This window comes from Carcharhinus amblyrhynchos, unplaced genomic scaffold, assembly GCF_965287045.1.
Source record: "Carcharhinus amblyrhynchos unplaced genomic scaffold, sCarAmb.v2.hapA scaffold_393, whole genome shotgun sequence".
In the NCBI taxonomy this organism is placed as follows: Eukaryota; Metazoa; Chordata; class Chondrichthyes; order Carcharhiniformes; family Carcharhinidae; genus Carcharhinus; species Carcharhinus amblyrhynchos.
In genome coordinates, this window is record NW_027650133.1 from 101,156 (window position 1) to 117,907 (window position 16,752).

The 16,752-nt window shown below is 46.8% G+C and overlaps 1 protein-coding gene across 1 annotated transcript in view; it reads right to left on the reverse strand.

Annotated features, from left to right (window-relative positions):
• meiosin (meiosis initiator) overlaps positions 1–16,752 on the reverse strand; it is a 63,969-nt gene that overhangs the window by 37,115 nt on the left and 10,102 nt on the right. Inside the window, exons 4-7 of the mRNA XM_080183729.1 lie at positions 15,622–15,712; positions 8,792–8,897; positions 6,464–6,622; positions 2,644–2,889 (exon numbers count right to left, since the gene is read on the reverse strand). Of these exons, the coding sequence (XP_080039855.1) occupies positions 2,644–2,889; positions 6,464–6,622; positions 8,792–8,897; positions 15,622–15,712 (602 nt within the window). The remainder of the gene's footprint in view (positions 1–2,643; positions 2,890–6,463; positions 6,623–8,791; positions 8,898–15,621; positions 15,713–16,752) is intronic.

Genomic DNA, 16,752 nt, shown 5'->3' on the forward strand with positions numbered 1-16,752 from the left:
TCCGGTTTCCTCCCACAGTCCAAAGATGTGCGGGTTAGGTTGATTGGCCACACTAAAAAATTGCCCCTTATTGTCCCTGAGATGTGTAGGTCAGAGGGATTAGTGGGTAAATATGTAGGGATATGGGGGTAGAGCCTGGGTCCGATAGTGGTCGGTGCAGACTCGATGGGCCGAATGGCCTCTTTCTATACTGTAGGGTTCTATGATTTATATTCCTATGATTTTCTGATTAGGCACGTTACACCGGTCGAGACTCAATACTGAGTTCAGCTTTAGACTGTGACCTTTCTCCTCCATCTTAAACCCCCTTTCTAAAATATCCCATACATTTATTGTCTCAATGCCAAAACTCTTCCTTCCTCATTCCATCCCACCCTCACATCTGCCTCTTGTTCTTAAGACATCTTGTTGCAATCCCTCTCAGTCACTGTTTAATATCCACCACATTTTCCCTCTCTGTAGTTCTGATGAAGGTTCAAACTGAAGCAAAATTTATTTATTAGTGTCACACGTAGGCCTACATCAGGGGTCTCCAAACTACGGCCTGCAGGCCACATTCGGCCTGCAGCATACCGCATCCGGATCAGAGTTTGGAGTCCGCTGGCCAACATTAACACTGTAATGAAGTTACCGTGAAAATCCCCTAGTCCCCTATTCGGGTACACTGAGGGAGAATTTAACACCTAACCAGCGTCTTTGGAGTATGGGAGGAAACTGGAGCACCTGGAGGAAACCCACGCAGATACGAGGAGAATGCGCAGACTCCGCACAGACAGTGATCCAAGCGGGGAATTGAACCTGGGTCCCTGGTGCTGTGAGGCAGCAGTGCTAACCACTGTGCTGCCGCCCCCCCCTCAAAACTCAAACTCAAAACCAAACTCCCTCCAGATACTGCCAGAGCTGCTGAAGTTTTCAAGCTTTCTCTGATCTTGTGCCAGGCCTCTGCAGGCTACTTGCATTGGCACCCAGAAAGCCCAGTGAGCCTTAATGCGCAAGAACACACACGTAATAGGGCAGGAGGAGGCCACCAGGCCCTTCCGGCCGGCCCCGCTATTCAGTACGACCATGGCTGATCTCTGCCAGCCTCACCTCCTGTTCTGTGCCGTTTCCCCACAGTCCTCTATTCCTTGATCTATCGAGTATCTATCTGCCTCCACTTTAACTACTTCTAATGGTCCAGACTCCATCACCCTTTGGGGCAGAGAGTCCCAGAGACTCACAACCCTCTGCGGGAAGAAATTCCTACGCCCCTCAGTTTTAAATGCCCGGTCTTTTTTCTTGTAGCTCCGTCCTCTCGTTCGACACTCTCCCATTAGTGAAGCCATCTCACCATCCACCCTGTCAAACCCTCCCAGCATCTGATATGTTTGAGTAAGGTCAGCCTTCACTCTTCTAAACACCAAGGGATAGAGATGCGGATGATTTAGTCTCTCTTAATGAGACAACCCTCTCATCTCAGGAATTAGCCTAGTCCAAAGGAGATTCATTACCTCCAATGTTACTACACCCTAAGGGGACCAAAACTGTAAACAGTATTGCAGGTGAGGCCTCACTAATACCCCGTACAATTGCAACAAAATTTCCCTATTTTTAAAATCCATCTCCCCTACAATGAAGGCCAAAATGCTGTTTGCCTTCTTCATTACTTGTTGGACCTGCCTGTTAGCTTTTGGTGATTCATGCGCTAGAACACCCAGATCCCTCTGTACTTCACTCACCTGCAGTCTCACTCCATTCAGATAATAATCTGCCTTTTGATTCTTCCTGTCAAAATACATGACCTCACACTTGCCTACATTTGCCAAGTTTACGTCCAGTTGTCCGATCTATCCATATCCCTTTGGGGAATATCCGCATCACAGCCTGCCCTTCCAACTAGCTTCGTATCATCAGCAAACTTGTATTCCGTTCCTTCCTCCAGGTCATTAGTATAAATAGTGAACAATTGCGGGCCAAGAACTTTTTCAAAATTCATTTGTGGGACATGGGCGTCGCTGGGTGAGCCAGCATTTATTGCCCATCCCTTGGAAGGCAGTTGAGAGTCAACCACATTGCTGTGGCTCTGGAGTCACATATAGGTCAGACCAGGTAGGGGTGGCAGATTTCCTTCCCTAAAGAACATTAGTGACCCAGGTGGGTTTTTCCAACAAATCGACAATGGTTTAATTTCACTGGTCCCTGTGATACTCCACTAGTTACATCTTTCCACTCTGAAAAAGACCTATTTATTCCAACTTTCTATGTGACAGCCAGTTCTAACACACTCCCTCCAATTCCATGGGCTTTTACTTTATGCACCAGCCTCTTATGCGGCACCTTGCCAATTGCCTTTTTGGAAATTTAAATACACAACATTTGCAGGTTCCCCTCTATCTACTCTCCCCGTTACATCCTCAAAGAATTCGAGCAAATTTGTCAAACATGATTTTCCTTTCATAAAAGTGTGTTGACTAGGTTTGATTATATTATAATTGGCCCCTGAATTAAATTAATTTGCACATAATTAGCGACATGCTGATGGCACCAAATTGCAAATTTGCTAATCACCGCCTGTATGTTAGCTGAAAACGGGGCTCTGTGTTAATGCATACATCGACCAGAGTTTCTCCCACACTGAGGCTAAAACTGCTTTCAAATAGTTACCTATGTTTCTGAGACCGGATCCGGCAAGTTCCCTTGATTCTGCCAACTCCAGCAAGGTAAGGACCAGAGTGCGGCCTGGAGGCCTGCTAGTGTTGTCCTGCGAACAGGAACTGGAGGAAGACGTATCCACGGATGTTCCTTGCCAAGTCAGCTTAACCTCCTGCTGGCCTTCTGCTCTCAGGTGATTCTCACAGACCGCTGGCTCACTGTAGAGGCGGCGGCGAGATTTCAGCACCTGTCTCCGTTCTGTGGCGAGAGGGAAAGTGAGCAAACTTATACCACTACCAATTGAATTGTAAACCATCGCATTTCTCACACTCATTCAGCCAAGAGTGCATGAGTGCATAAAAGTTGGTCTCCCCATGAAAGCCTCTCAGCAGTCCTGGCAAAATTACCCCCAAACCTATGGCCGTCCCTATAATAAGTCCATGGAGGTGAAAGTCCTGTCAACAAATTTCCTTTATTTACAAGATCCCACCATACAAAGAATAAAAAACAAAGAAAATTACAGCACAGGAACAGGTCCTCTAAGCCTGCACCGAGCATGTTGCCCGACTGAACTAAAACCCACTACCCTTCCGGGGACCACATCCCTCCATTCCCATCCTATTCATGTATTTGCCCCTTAAAAGTCACTATCGTATCTGCATCCACTACCTCCCCCAGCAGTGAGTTCCAGGCACCCACCACCCTCTGTGTAAAAAACTTGCCTCGTACATCCCCTTTAAACCTTGCCCCTCGCACCTTAAACCTGTGCCCTCTAGTAATTGACTCTTCCACCCTGGGAAAAAGCTCCTGACTATCCATACCCTACAGAGTGCTCATAGTGTACTACTACCTGTATCAGGAGTCTAGAGGGGCTGACACTCCTGTTTAAATACAGGACATGGGGCCATCAATAGCTTTCAATCAGGGGATTCATACTCGAACAGGCCAACCTCAATTGCCTGATTAAAATCATCACAGTCCCCAACAAAACATGAGAGGGGGCCATGGTCTAGTGGTTTTTAATCACTGGGCTATTAATCCAGAAACTCAGCTAATGTTCTGAGGGACCCAGGTTCAAATCCCAGTGGAATTTCAATTCAATAAAAAATATCTGGAATTAAGAATCTACTAACGAAAGCATTGTCAGAAAAACCCATCTGGTTCACTAATGTCCTTTAGAGAAGGAAATCTGCCGTCCTTACCCCGGTCTGGCCTACATGTGACTCCAGAGCCACAGGAATATGATTGGCTCTTAAATGCTATCCAAAGGCAACTAGGGATGGGCAATAAATGCTGGCCCAGCCAGCAACGCCCATGTCCCACAAATGAATAAGAAAAATCATAATCATCAAGTGCGCACGAGTACACACAGCTGAACTGATGGATTGAATACATTAATGTCTGCTTCTTGGAAGCAAAGTGTTTGACGCCTTTAGTACATAAACCAGCTAAAAGGTCATAAAATGTGTACAGAACATCACTGACAATTCTTAAACATAGAGTTGTGGATTTACAGAGAACTTTTACATATTGGTCAACATTTTCAAACACTAATCCTCAATTGGACGTGTTTCAGTTTTGTCCCTCAGAACTCTAATCACCTTCCTCCCCGGATATGGTAACCAAGACACTACAGTGGGTATTGTTATACTGAGACACTCAGGCCTAGATTTTGTGAAGGGGACTGGGAAATGGGATCAAGAAGGTTCCCAATTCTGCCAACCCATCTCCATTAAGGAGGGCCTAAGCCACCACTGTTGTGTTTTGGGTAGGCAGGATGGGATGGAGTCCAACCCATCACCTCCAGGGGTAGGCCTGAAGTGGCACTGGAGGCAAGCGGATGGCAAGGCCAACAGGCTGGAAGGGCCGGCTCCATTTACTGGATCATTGGACAAGCTGTCATCATGACCATCAAATCCTCAAGCCCTCACTCTGCATCCGTGCGCATGTCCCCTCATATTCTCTCCATGCCGCCAATGCTCCTCTATTCTCCCCACGCTCCCCGTGCTCCTCACATTCCCCGTGCTCTCCACGCTCCCCGTGCTCTCCACGCTCCCCGTGCTCCCCACGGTCTCCGTGCTCCCTGTGCACCTTATGCTCCCCATGTCTCTCCATGTTTCTTCATACTCTCCAGGCTCCCCACACTCCTCCATGCCCTTCATTCACTCCGATGTCCCACCTCATTCTCCTTTATAACTTCCATGGATCTGCATTAGCCCCCAGTGCCCCCACAATTCCTCTTCATATTTAGCCTCCATAGCCACTCTCACAATATCTATGATGTACAGAACCAATGAGCCATTGATAAGTTTTTGAAATGATCCTGAAACTGATGACATAAGACAGATGTTGACAAGATAGTTTGAAAGGAAAACTGCTCACCTTAAAACTTCTTAGAAGTGTCAACCAATCACAGACAATCACAGTGTCAATGTCAGAAGCTTTTCACACCTCTTAGTCTTGTGCAGTTAAACACACAAACCAGCTCAAAGAAAAACAAATTGAATACAATGTATTATGTCAATACTGTTTAAAAAAAAATGTTGCTCCCCAGCAAGCTATAAACAATGCCTGCCTAGTCGTATATTAGTCATTCTTGGAGCTTAGCCAAACATTCATAATGAGGCCACCTGGAAAGGCAGCTGTCTGCTTCTGTTAATACAGAGATATTTCAATGGGAATGTTGAATGGCTTTCGATTTTTTGTTGGTGATTTGAGACCTGGGACCCCACCTTTGAGGTGGCTATGCCGACTTACAGAAAGGGATAACTCTGTTTAAAATTCCTGGGGATTTGAACTGGTCACCTTTGCAATGGAGACAGCAAGGACAGAGATGCTGAATGCAGGCTGGCTACCTACATATTGTTGGAAACAGGAATGAAGGCAGAGATCCTGGAAGCAGGGCCTACCTGCCAATTCTAAAGACCTCCTAATGTGGTGAAAATCTTTGGGAATAAAAATGATCCAAAGAATTTAGATGAAAGTAGTCTTTGTCCCGTGGTTGCAAGCTTACAATGTGAAAAGAACACAAAACAGAAAGAGCATTGCAATAAAATTGAGGTTGATATATTGGTAGCTTTCTACTGAAACTGAAGTACAGGAGAGGAAATATCACACTGCACCTGAGCTGGAAGTATTTAATGCAACAGTGTAGAGAGAGCTTTACTCTGTATCTAACCCCGTGCTGTACCTGTCCTGGGAGTGTTTGATGGGGATAGTGTTGAGGGAGATGCACTCTGTATCTGGTACTGCGCTATCCTTGACCAGGAAGTGCTTGATGCGACTGTATAGAGAGAGCACTGTGTTCCACCTTATCTGGATGGGGTAGTGTAGTTTACTCTACATCCTTTCTACACCTCAATGCTGAAACTAAATGGGAAAATGCTAACATCAGCCTGATAGGCTCAGAGTTGGCACGAGGTACTTTTTTATTCATTGATGGGATGTGGGCACCGTTGGCTCTGTCAGTGTTTATTGCCCATCATTAATTGTCCTTGAACTCAGGGGCTTGTTAGGTCATTTGAGAGGGAACTTCAGAATCAACGACATTGCAGTGGGTCTGGAGTCACATGTAGGCCAGACTGGGTAACGATGGCAGATTTCCCTCCCTAAAGGATATTAGAGAACCAGATGTGTTTTTAAGCACAATCGACAACATTGATCATTAGATTTTTGATTCCAGATTTGTATTGAATTGAAATTGCATCGTTTGTGATGGTGGGATCTGAACTCAGCTCCCCAGATCTTGCCCTAGATCTCCTTGATCACCAGTACAGTGACAATACCACTATGCCACCACCATCACCCTGAGTGCGAGCCCAGAGTATTGTACCTGTTTTTCCTGCCCACTTCTTCTTCCTTGGCTTAGGGCAGAGATTCCTCAGCCTCCTTTTCTTTATGCTTGGAGGAGTGGAGGAAGGACTTATCTCCTCCGTGTTACTCTGCGCGGCTTCTCTTGGGCTTGTAGACTCCTCTCCATTTAAATAGTATTCTAGAAATAGAAAAATTGGTTGGTTGTCTTGCTCGGTTGGTTGAAGGTATATTATGCATCAACTTGTATTTAATGTGGCAAACTGTCCCTAGGCCACACTTTGCTAACAGGAGAGTTAGCAAACAAAACTTGACATCAAGCCACACAAGGAGCTAGTATGACCAAAAGGTCCTAACAAATGTGGAAAGGCCATTCCCAACAACCAGGTGCCTGGCGAGATCTAAAGTCCTAAAGTCTAAAGTTTAGAACTTTCTAAAGTTTATTTATTAGTTACAATTAAGGATAACATTAACTCTGCGAAGAAGTTACTGCGAAATTCTCCTAGACGCCACATTCTGGGTCAATGCAGCTAACCAGCACGTCCTTCAGACCGTGGGAGGAAAACGGAGCACCCGGAGGAAACTCACACCCTGAACCTCTGGCGACCAGACCCGGAGACTTGAAACTGTCTAACACAGGTCAAAGCCAACACTATCCTAGCAGCTACTGGAACCTGACCTTAAAGGTACTATGTCCATGGGGCCAGTGTAAAGCTTTTAGAATACAGACGCTTTAAACAATATCTCACATTGTCCCCTCTCAACTCCGGCCCATCCCTTCCCTATTCTGAAGACAGGTAATGATCTATCTGATTTACAACTTTCAGACTGAATCCTCTTCATATTTCTAAGGAAACGATTCAGGGATTTTCGAATCTTTTTGCGTAAGTGCACTCCAGATCTCTTAGACCAGTCTCCAGTAAATATCATTTGCATCTTCACTGAGGCATTCCGCTTCTTGGAAACTACTTAAAGGTGGACACAATTCTCCAGCTGGGATCTAATTATATTTCGCAACATCCAGTTCTTCCTGACATTGATTGCTTTCTGCCTCTGTTGTCAAAGTCCCAATTTATTGTTGTATTCCAATGGAGACACTTTTTGTTTTGCTTGACCTGTCATGTTCAAAACTCCTGGATATGGAGTGATGGCCACAAATTCGGCCTTTCTGAAGATGGAAGCGGAGTTGGGAACAGCGACGAGCGCTGTGCTGCCCGCGAGTCCAAAGGTGTGGGCTTGGATCATTAAATGTAGCGAACAGTTAGCTACTGACACTCATGCACGGTGGCGCAGTGATACAGTCATTAGGCATGGCACGATGCTCTTTCAGAGTCAGTGCACAATTGATGGGCCGAATGGCCTCCTTGAGCACTGCTCTGATTATGTAGGACTTGTCTCCCATATTTTGGCTGGAGGGAGGTGGAGGTGTCCGGCTGTCCACGCAGCCTTGGGTCTACTTTGTCCCTTAAAGGCTTCTTAATGATTAATAGGCACTTATGTTCCTCACCCTTACTGACACTGCTGCCTCACAGCGCTAGGGACCTGGGTTCGATTCCCAGCTTGAGTCACACTCTGTGTGGAGTCTGCACATTGTCCTAGTAGTTGCATGGGTTTCCTCGGGGTGCTCCATTTCTTCCCACACTCTGAAAGATGTGCTGGTTTTTGCTGCATTGGCCGTGCTAAATTCTCCCTCTCCTCAATGTACCATTGAGGAGAGGTACAATGTACCATTGTACTCAATGTACACAATAAACTCTCCTCAATGTACCTGAACAGGTGCCGGAGTGTTTCCAGCACCTGTTCAGGTACTAGGGGATTTTCACAGGAACTACATTGCAGTGTTAATGTAAGCCGACTTGTCACACTAATACATCAACTTTAGAAAAGTAAAAGGCAGATGATCTTTAATTGCTGCGCAGAAGTCTCAGATCTCCCAGTGTTGACCTATTTGTGGCAGTGAAGTCCAGAGTTAGCCTAGAACAGGAGAAAAGCTGGAACAAGAGATGAACAATTTGGTCCAGCAAGCCAGAGGCTTGAAGATCTTTGGACACTAAGGGACAACTTAGCATGGTCAATCCACCTAACCTGCACATCTTTGGACACTAAGCGGCAGTTTAGCATGCCCAATCCACCTAACCTACACATCTTTGGACACTTAAAGGGCAGTTTAGCATGTTCAATTCCCCCTAACCTACACATCTTCGGACACTAAGGGGCAATTTAGCATAGCCAATCCACCTAACCCACCAATCTTTGGACATTAGGGGACAGCACGGAGGATTCAGACAAACCCCACAAGAAACCCATAAATCGTGAAGATGATGCTTTGCGGAAGATGTCATGCACTCACCACTTTCATCTATTGCCACGTAGTGATTCTTCAGCAGGGATTTAGCGTTGGAGATGTGCCTGTTCAGAAAGGCGATGTATCGCAAAACCTGGTTCAGAATCTCCTTCTGTCAAAGAGATTAGAGCTTGCATTAGAACCATAGAAAATTACAGCTCAGAAACAGGCCTTTTGGCCCTTCTTGTCTGTGTCGAACCGTTTTTTGCCTAGTCCCACTGACCTGCACTTGGACCATATCTCTCCACACCCCTCTCACCCATGTAACTGTCCAAGTTTTTCTTAAATGTTAAAAATGACCCTGCATTTACCACTTTATCTGGCAGCTCATTCCACACTCCCGCCACTCACTGCGTGAAGAATTCCCCCCGCTAATATTCCCTTTAAACTTTTCTCCTTTCACCCTTAACCCATGCCCTCTGGTTTTTTTTCCTCCCCTAGCCTCAGTGGAAAAAGCCTGCTGGAATTCACTCTATCTATACCCATCAAGATCTTATACACCTCTATCAAATCTCCCCTCATTCTTCTACGCTCCAGGGAATAAAGGATTAAAACAAGCTTTTCCTGTTGTTGAGTGTTTTGTAGAGAATATGTAGTTTGAAAAGTAGGATGTTAGAATTTGTCTTTATAAAACGCAAAGAGTGAAAAGCACTGCATGGTTCTGGCAAAGGGTGATGCTTTTTTTGTGCTTGGAGGTTAGAAGAGCAAGTACAGAGTGCCCAGAATGAAACATTTACATCAGAAGGCCGAGCAGCAGCGTTATCAAGGCAACAAACTTTCAGGCTTTTGATTTTTTTAAAAATTTAGCCAATCAGTTTGAATTAGGCACTTGCACACCAAGAACCTACTAAATTTAAATCTGATGGTTTTTGGTAACCGAGGACCAATCCTATTGTGGGGGAATATTGATATGTCATCAGAGGTATAAAAGAAAGGGGGACAAAAGGCAGAGAGCAACTGCCACCTGCCACAGCTCACAGCCTCACCTTGATAGCAAAGATGTAAAAGAAGAAAGAATAACCAACAGAGAAGACCCAGAATGTTCCAGAAGACACAAAACCTGGTTGTATTTTAGAGTGACTAAACTATTATTTTTGTTAATGAGTGGGAGTTGTAATTATTGGAGCAGCATTCCATCAGAATCTTGTTTTATTCAGTTTGTTAACAGTTTAGTTAACTTGTTCACCATTAGATAAATAAATTGTTACTTGTTGATTTGTCAGGGAGTGTTATTTTGATTTAACCAGTAAAGGTTGCCAAAAGTACACCATACCACTTCACACTCACTTTTTCAGGGAGTGGTACTCTGAGTGGTTAGATGTTAGTTCTCAGAGGGGGGAATCCTCCGCTCCTTCATAACAATGAGGACATTCCGAAGTGTCTCACGGCCAATTATGTACTTTTGAAATGCAGTTCCAGTTGTGATACAGGCAAACGCGGCAGATAAATTGCACGCTGCAAGGTCCTGCAAACAGTTTTTGGCATCAGCGACCGTGTTTTGTCAAGGGATTAAATGTTTGGATAGTGTTTTTCCTCATGGGATCTTTAACATCCACCTGGAGTTTAGAAGGATGAGGGGGTATCTCACTGAAATTTACAGGATACTGCGAGGCCTGGATAGAGTGGGCGTGGAGAGGATGTTTCCACTGGTAGGAAAAACTAGAACCAGAGGGCACAACCTCAGGCTAAAGGGACGATCCTTTAAAACTGAGATGAGGAGGAATTTCTTCAGCCAGAGAGCGGTGAATCTGTGGAACTCCTTGCCGCAGAAGGCTGTGGAGGCCAGGTCATTGAATGTCTCTAAGACAGAGATGGATAGGTTCTTGATTAATAAGGGGATCAGGGGTTATGGGGAAAAGGCAGGAGAATGGGGATGTGAAAAATATCAGCCATGATTTAATGGGGTGGAGCAAGCACAATGGGCCGAGTGGCCTAATTCTGCTCATATGTCTTATGGTCTTATGGATAGCAGTTAGGGAAGTGATTTAGGATCTTATTTGAAAGGCGTTGGGTGGGACTTTCCAGTCCTCCTCTGGTGTATTGTCTGGTGGCGGAGGCAGCCCACCATTGGCCAGCGATGGGGTCTTCTGGCCCCACTGCTGTTTAGAGGGTTTGGTGTGCCCCACACCCTCTGCTGCTGGGGAAAGCAGTGAGGGAGGGTGGCGGGGGTAACCACTGGCGGGACTGGAAGTTCCTGGAAATTTTTGCGCAGTATCTCTAGCAGTGTGGCCTTCTCTTGGTGCTGTGCTGAGCCGACCCGACAGGTTTGATGACATGCTCAAGTCTCTGGAGTGGGGGCTTAACCCGAGGGCGGAGGCGACAGTCACGGTCGGAAGTCAGTGAGGGCAATGGCTTACTCAGTGCTTGAAACTACCCTGAAGAGGGAGAAAACAGAACGTCCAGAATGTTGGAAAACTGAAGTAAGAACAGAAAATGCTGAACCTGGAACGCTTACAAAAGGGGAAAGGCAGGTCTTGGGTGGAGATTGAGAAACAGAAATGGAAGTTTTGCGATAGAATGTCTATCTGTTCCTTAACTAGAGCGAGGCAGACTACTGATAGGTTCCTGTTAGTGATCAGCTGAGAAAGAGTGGAGATTGTTATCTCACTTCCACCCAGTTTTGTTTCTGGCTCATAGTGGGTTTTTAGACAAAGCTAAAGTCCTTCCATTCTTGCTTTCCCTCAGTGTCAGGCGCGGCACAGCCAGGTGCAGAGCCACTTAAATTTGTCGCAGCCTCAACCTTGGGGTAGCGGCGGGAAATCTTTCTGTATCATCCGTTCAGTGAGCTTGCCAATTAGTATCAAATCAGGGACAGATTTGTCTCATCCAGCCACCCGAATCAGATTTCCCAAACAGACAGTTCATATGAATAATGCGGCTACCGGAACAGTAAGAAGTCTCACAACACCAGATTAAAGTCCAACAGGTTAATCTGGTAGCAAACACCAGATGCTTCCGGAGCGCTTGCTGCTCCTTCGTCAGGTGAATGGGGAGTTCTATTCACAAACAGGGCATATAAAGACACAAATTCAATTTACAAAATATTGGTTGGAATGTGAGTCATTACATGTAATCAAGTCTTAAAGGTACCGACAATGTGAGTGGAGGGAGCGTCAAGCACAGGTAAAAGAGATGTGTATTGTCTCCAGGCAGGACACACGACAGCGCAGAGTCCCTGAGCAGAGACTGATAGCCAAGTTCCGCACACATGAGGACGGCCTCAACCGAGATCTTGGGTTCCTGTCACACTATCTGTAACCCCCATGACTTGCCTGGGCTTGCAAAATCTCACTTAGTGTCGTGTCTGGAGACAATACATATCTCTTTAACCTGTGCTTAACGCTCTCTCCACTCACATTGTCTGTACCTTTGAGACTTGATTACCTGTAAAGACTCACATTCCAACCATTATTTTGTAAATTGAGTTTCTGTCTTTATACGCCCTGTTTGTGAACAGAACTCCCACTCACCCGACAAAGGAGCAGCGTTCCGAAAGCTAGTGGTTTTTGCTACCAAATAAACCTGTTGGACTTTAACCTGGTGTTGTGAGACTTCTTACTGTGTTTACCCAGTCCAATGCCAGCATCTCCGCATCATGACTACCAGAGCAGGTCACAGGCTGGGAATCCTGTGGAGAGTAACCCGACTCCCTAAAACTTGTCCACTGTCTAGAAGGCACGAATCAGGAATGTGATGGAATACTCCCCATTTGCCTGGATGGGTGCAGCTCCAACAACACTCAAGAAGCTCAACACCATCCAGGACAAAGCAGTCCCGCTTGACTGACACCCCATCCACAAACATTCACTCCCTCTACCAGTGATGCACAGTGTGTACCACCTACAAGATACACTGCAAAAATGTACCAAGACTTCTTTGACAGCACCTTCCAGACCCGCAATCTCTACCATCTCGAAGGAAAAAGGCAGCAGACACATGGGCAACACCACCACCACCTGCAAGTTCCCCTCCAAGTCACTCACCACCCTGACTTGGAAATATATTGGCCATTCCTTCACTGTTGCTGAGTCAGTGGTTAGCACTGCTGCCTCACAGGACCAGGGACCCGGGTTCGATTCCCGGTTTGGGTCACTGTCTGTGTGGAGTCTGCACGTTCTCCCCATTTCTGTGTGGGTTTCCTCCGGGTGCTTCGGTTTCTTCCCACATTCCAAATCTGCGCGGGTTAGGTGAATTGGTCATGCAAAATTCTCCCTTAGTGTCCCCCGAACATCGCCGTAGTGCGGCAACCAGGTGATTTTCACAGTAACTTCATCGCTGTGCGAATGTAAGTCTACTTGTGATTAAGAAATAAACTTTAGGAACTCCCTCCCTAACAGCACTGCGGGTGTACCTATGCCACATGGACCACAGCGATTCAAGATGGCAGCTCACCCACCACCTTCTCAAGGGACAACTAGGGTGGACAATAACTGCTGGGCCGAGTCTGTGATGCCCAAACCCCATGTAAGTATAAATAAAAAGAGGCCTGTAAAAGCCAGAAGGTAGGGGTGAACTTCATGGTGTTACCCTGGGCTAGATTGCAATTGTGGACCCATTGAATAGACGAACATCTAACCAAATGTTGTGCAGTAGAATATCAACTAATCACAAATGGATAACGTGGAATGCCGATGATGCAGAATTCTAATTGATGAATATGGGATGAACAACAGATGTGATCACCTCAACAATCATTTTCACATGGTATATGATGCATGTGTATTTTTACCCTCTTTTACACATTTGTTGACAAGAGTAAACCACGTGTGAATTTGATCACTGAGGGAGCTTTAACTCTTTGTCATCAAATGGTTTTAGATGTGTGCTGAGTAGATCTGTACCCTGAGACACATTTACCTGTATTGTGTGACCATATCACACAATATGGCATGGTAGCACAGTGGTTAGCACTGTTGCTCCAAGGATCTGGGTTTGATGCCCAGGGTCACTGTCCGTGTGGAGTTTGCACATTCTCCTTGTGTCTGCACGGGTTTCCTCCGGGTGCTTCGGTTTCTCCTCCACAGTTCAAAGATGTGCGGGTTAGGTTGATTGGCCATGCTAAAATTGTTCTGAGATGTGTAGGTTAGAGGGATTAGTGATAAATATGTAGGGATATGGGGGTAGGGAATGTGTGGGATTGTGGTCGGTGTAGACTCGATGGGCCAAATGGCCTCTTTCTGCACTGTAGGGTTTCTATGATTCTATATCGTGTAATTTTCCACCAGAAGTAGTGCATGTGGCTTTAATGATGTTACTGTAGCCTGCAGCTAACCAGTAACTTCTACTGCACACTGCTCTAATCCATTCAATGCCTCCAGCCCAGCTCCTGCATTTCAAACAATCAGAATTGTCATTATGTAATGGTCAAGGGCAAAAGGGTTTTGAATAATAGAATCCCAACAGTGCAGGAGAGGCTATTCAGCCCATAGAGCCTGTACCCACAACAATCCCAACCAGGCTCTCTCCATGTAACCCCATGTATTTGCCCTGCTAATCCATCTGACAGTAAGGGGCATTTTAACATGGTCAATCTACCTAACCTCTACATCTTAGGGCACCAAGTGGCAATTTAGCACAGCCAATCCACCTAACCTGCACATCTTAGGACACTAAGGGGCAATTTCGCATGGCCAATCCACTTAACCTGTACATCTTGGGACACTAAAGGGTAACTTGGCATGGCCGATCCACCGAATTTGCACATCTTTGGACTGTGGGAGGAAACTGGAGCACCCGGAGGTAACCCATGTAGACATGGGAAGAACGTGCAAACTCCACGCAGTCACCTGAGGCCAAAATTGAATCCTAGTCCCTGGTGCTGTGAGGCAGCAGTGCTAACCACAATGCCACCCTGCCACCTAACAGCATCTAAAACAATTAAGCCGTCTAACCATCCTGCTGCGTCACCTGCCCACCCCCACACCCACCTGTGGTCTGTTCGAGTGTCAGACCTTGCTGGGGGCTATCTGATGCTTAGAGGTGGCTACTGAGAGATAGCCCCTCTTCCTGCCTGAGAAGGTTCACTTTTTAGGTCTTGGCCTTTTGCTCTCTGCCAACCTGAAACCTGAGGCTGCCTAGGAAGCAGGCCCCTCTTGGCGGACAGGTTGGTCTATAGGCCTTACCTGTGCCCCCTGAAGAATTGCAGAGAGGGGATGAGGAGGAGGGAGCCCTGTGGCAAAGCCATCCAAGAGATTTTACAGCCCAACACACTCACCCCCACCAGCCTGCAAACCCACCAGCAGGGGAAACATATAACACTGCCATTAAATTACACCAGCTTAAAACCTACCGGGATCAAATTCCGAGCATCTGAGGCAACTTCAGACTGAGTTCTTACTGAGGGTCTGCGTGTTATGAAGTGCTAAGGGTGGCGGTTTGGCACAGTGGTTAGCACTGCTAACCTCGCAGCGCCAGGGACCCAGATTCGATTCCCGGCTTGGGTGACCCTCTGTGCGGAGTTTGCACATTCTCCCCGTGTCTGCGCGGGTTTCCTCCGGGTGCCCCGGGTTTCCTCCCACAGTCCGAAAGACGGGCTGGTTAGGTGCTAAATCCTCTCTCTCCGTGTACCCAAACAGGTGCCGGATTAGCAGGGCAAATACATGGGGTTACAGGGAGAGGGCCTGGTTGGGATTGTTGTGGGTGCTTGGGGATTTTCACAGCAACTTCATTGCAGTGTTAATGTAAGCCAACTTGTGACACTGATAAATAAAATTTTAATTTGAACTGCCGCCACTAAAGACGTTTTAGTGAATGTATGGATGGCTGTTCTGAGGGTGTGAAGCTCGGTGGGAAGGGGTGAGGGAGCTGAATGGGAGTTAGTTTCCATGTTGCTGTACCTTTGTGAGTCTTTTCTCCCATTTCTGTGGCGGGATTGGCAAAATGGCCGCCAGCTCCCGTAGCGAGTTCACGTTGCTGCGGTACTGCTCCCTGGGAAGAGACCAGAGAAGACGTTGCTGAGAGGATGTTTGCTTCACAAGTCGATTGCTTCAAGCAGACAAAAGCAGCAACAAGATAGGGGAGAAGGGAGGAGAGTAGGCGTTGGACTGGGGTGAGGGGGAGTGAGGGGGTGAATGAGATGCTAGAAAGGAGGCGAGGGAGAAAGAATGGATGAGAGAGAGAGGGAGAAGGGAGTGAAACACACAAACATTGTTCCTGTCTCTGTAGAGTTTCAGCCACTATAACACATGCCACAAAACTGTGAAGCCCAGAAGCCACCAGCAGCCACAATTCGGAGCGGCACAGTGCACGTCACAAGATGTGGAGTTAAGGCAACTCTGAAAGTCACAAAAGTCCCAGCGTGGGCTGCTCTCCTTTGCAGAGAGAGCTCACTGGTGGTGCCACCATGCTACCCCACTGGGGGCACAGTAGTTAGCACTGCCTCACAGTGACAGGGACCCAGGGCAACACGGTGGCACAGTGGTTAGCGCTGCTGCCTCATAGCGACAGGGACCCGGGGCAACACGGTGGCACAGTGGTTAGCACTGCTGCCTCACAGTGGCAGGGACCCAGGTTCGATTCCCGGCTTGCAGAATCTGCACATTCTCTCTGTGTCTACGCGGGTTTCCTCCGGATGCTCCAGTTTCCTCCCACAGACCAAAACGCGTGCTGGTTAGTGTGCATTGGCCATGCTAAATTCTCAAACAGGCGCCGGCGTGTGGCGACTAAGAAATTTTCACAGTAACTTCATTGCAGTGTTAATGTAAACCTACTTGTGACAATAATAAACAAACTTTACTTTTATTTAGAGTCATAAAATGTTTTAAAGCACAGAAAGAGGCCCTTCTATTCATCGTGTCTGCACCAACTTTCAAGCACTTATCCACAGTGGTTAGCACTGCTGCCTCACAGCGCCAGGGACCCGGGTTCGAATCCCAGCCTCGGGTCACTGTATGGAGTCTGCATATTCTCCCCGTGCCTGCATGGGTTTCCTCCGGGTGCTCCGGTTTCCTCCCACAGTCCGAAAGACG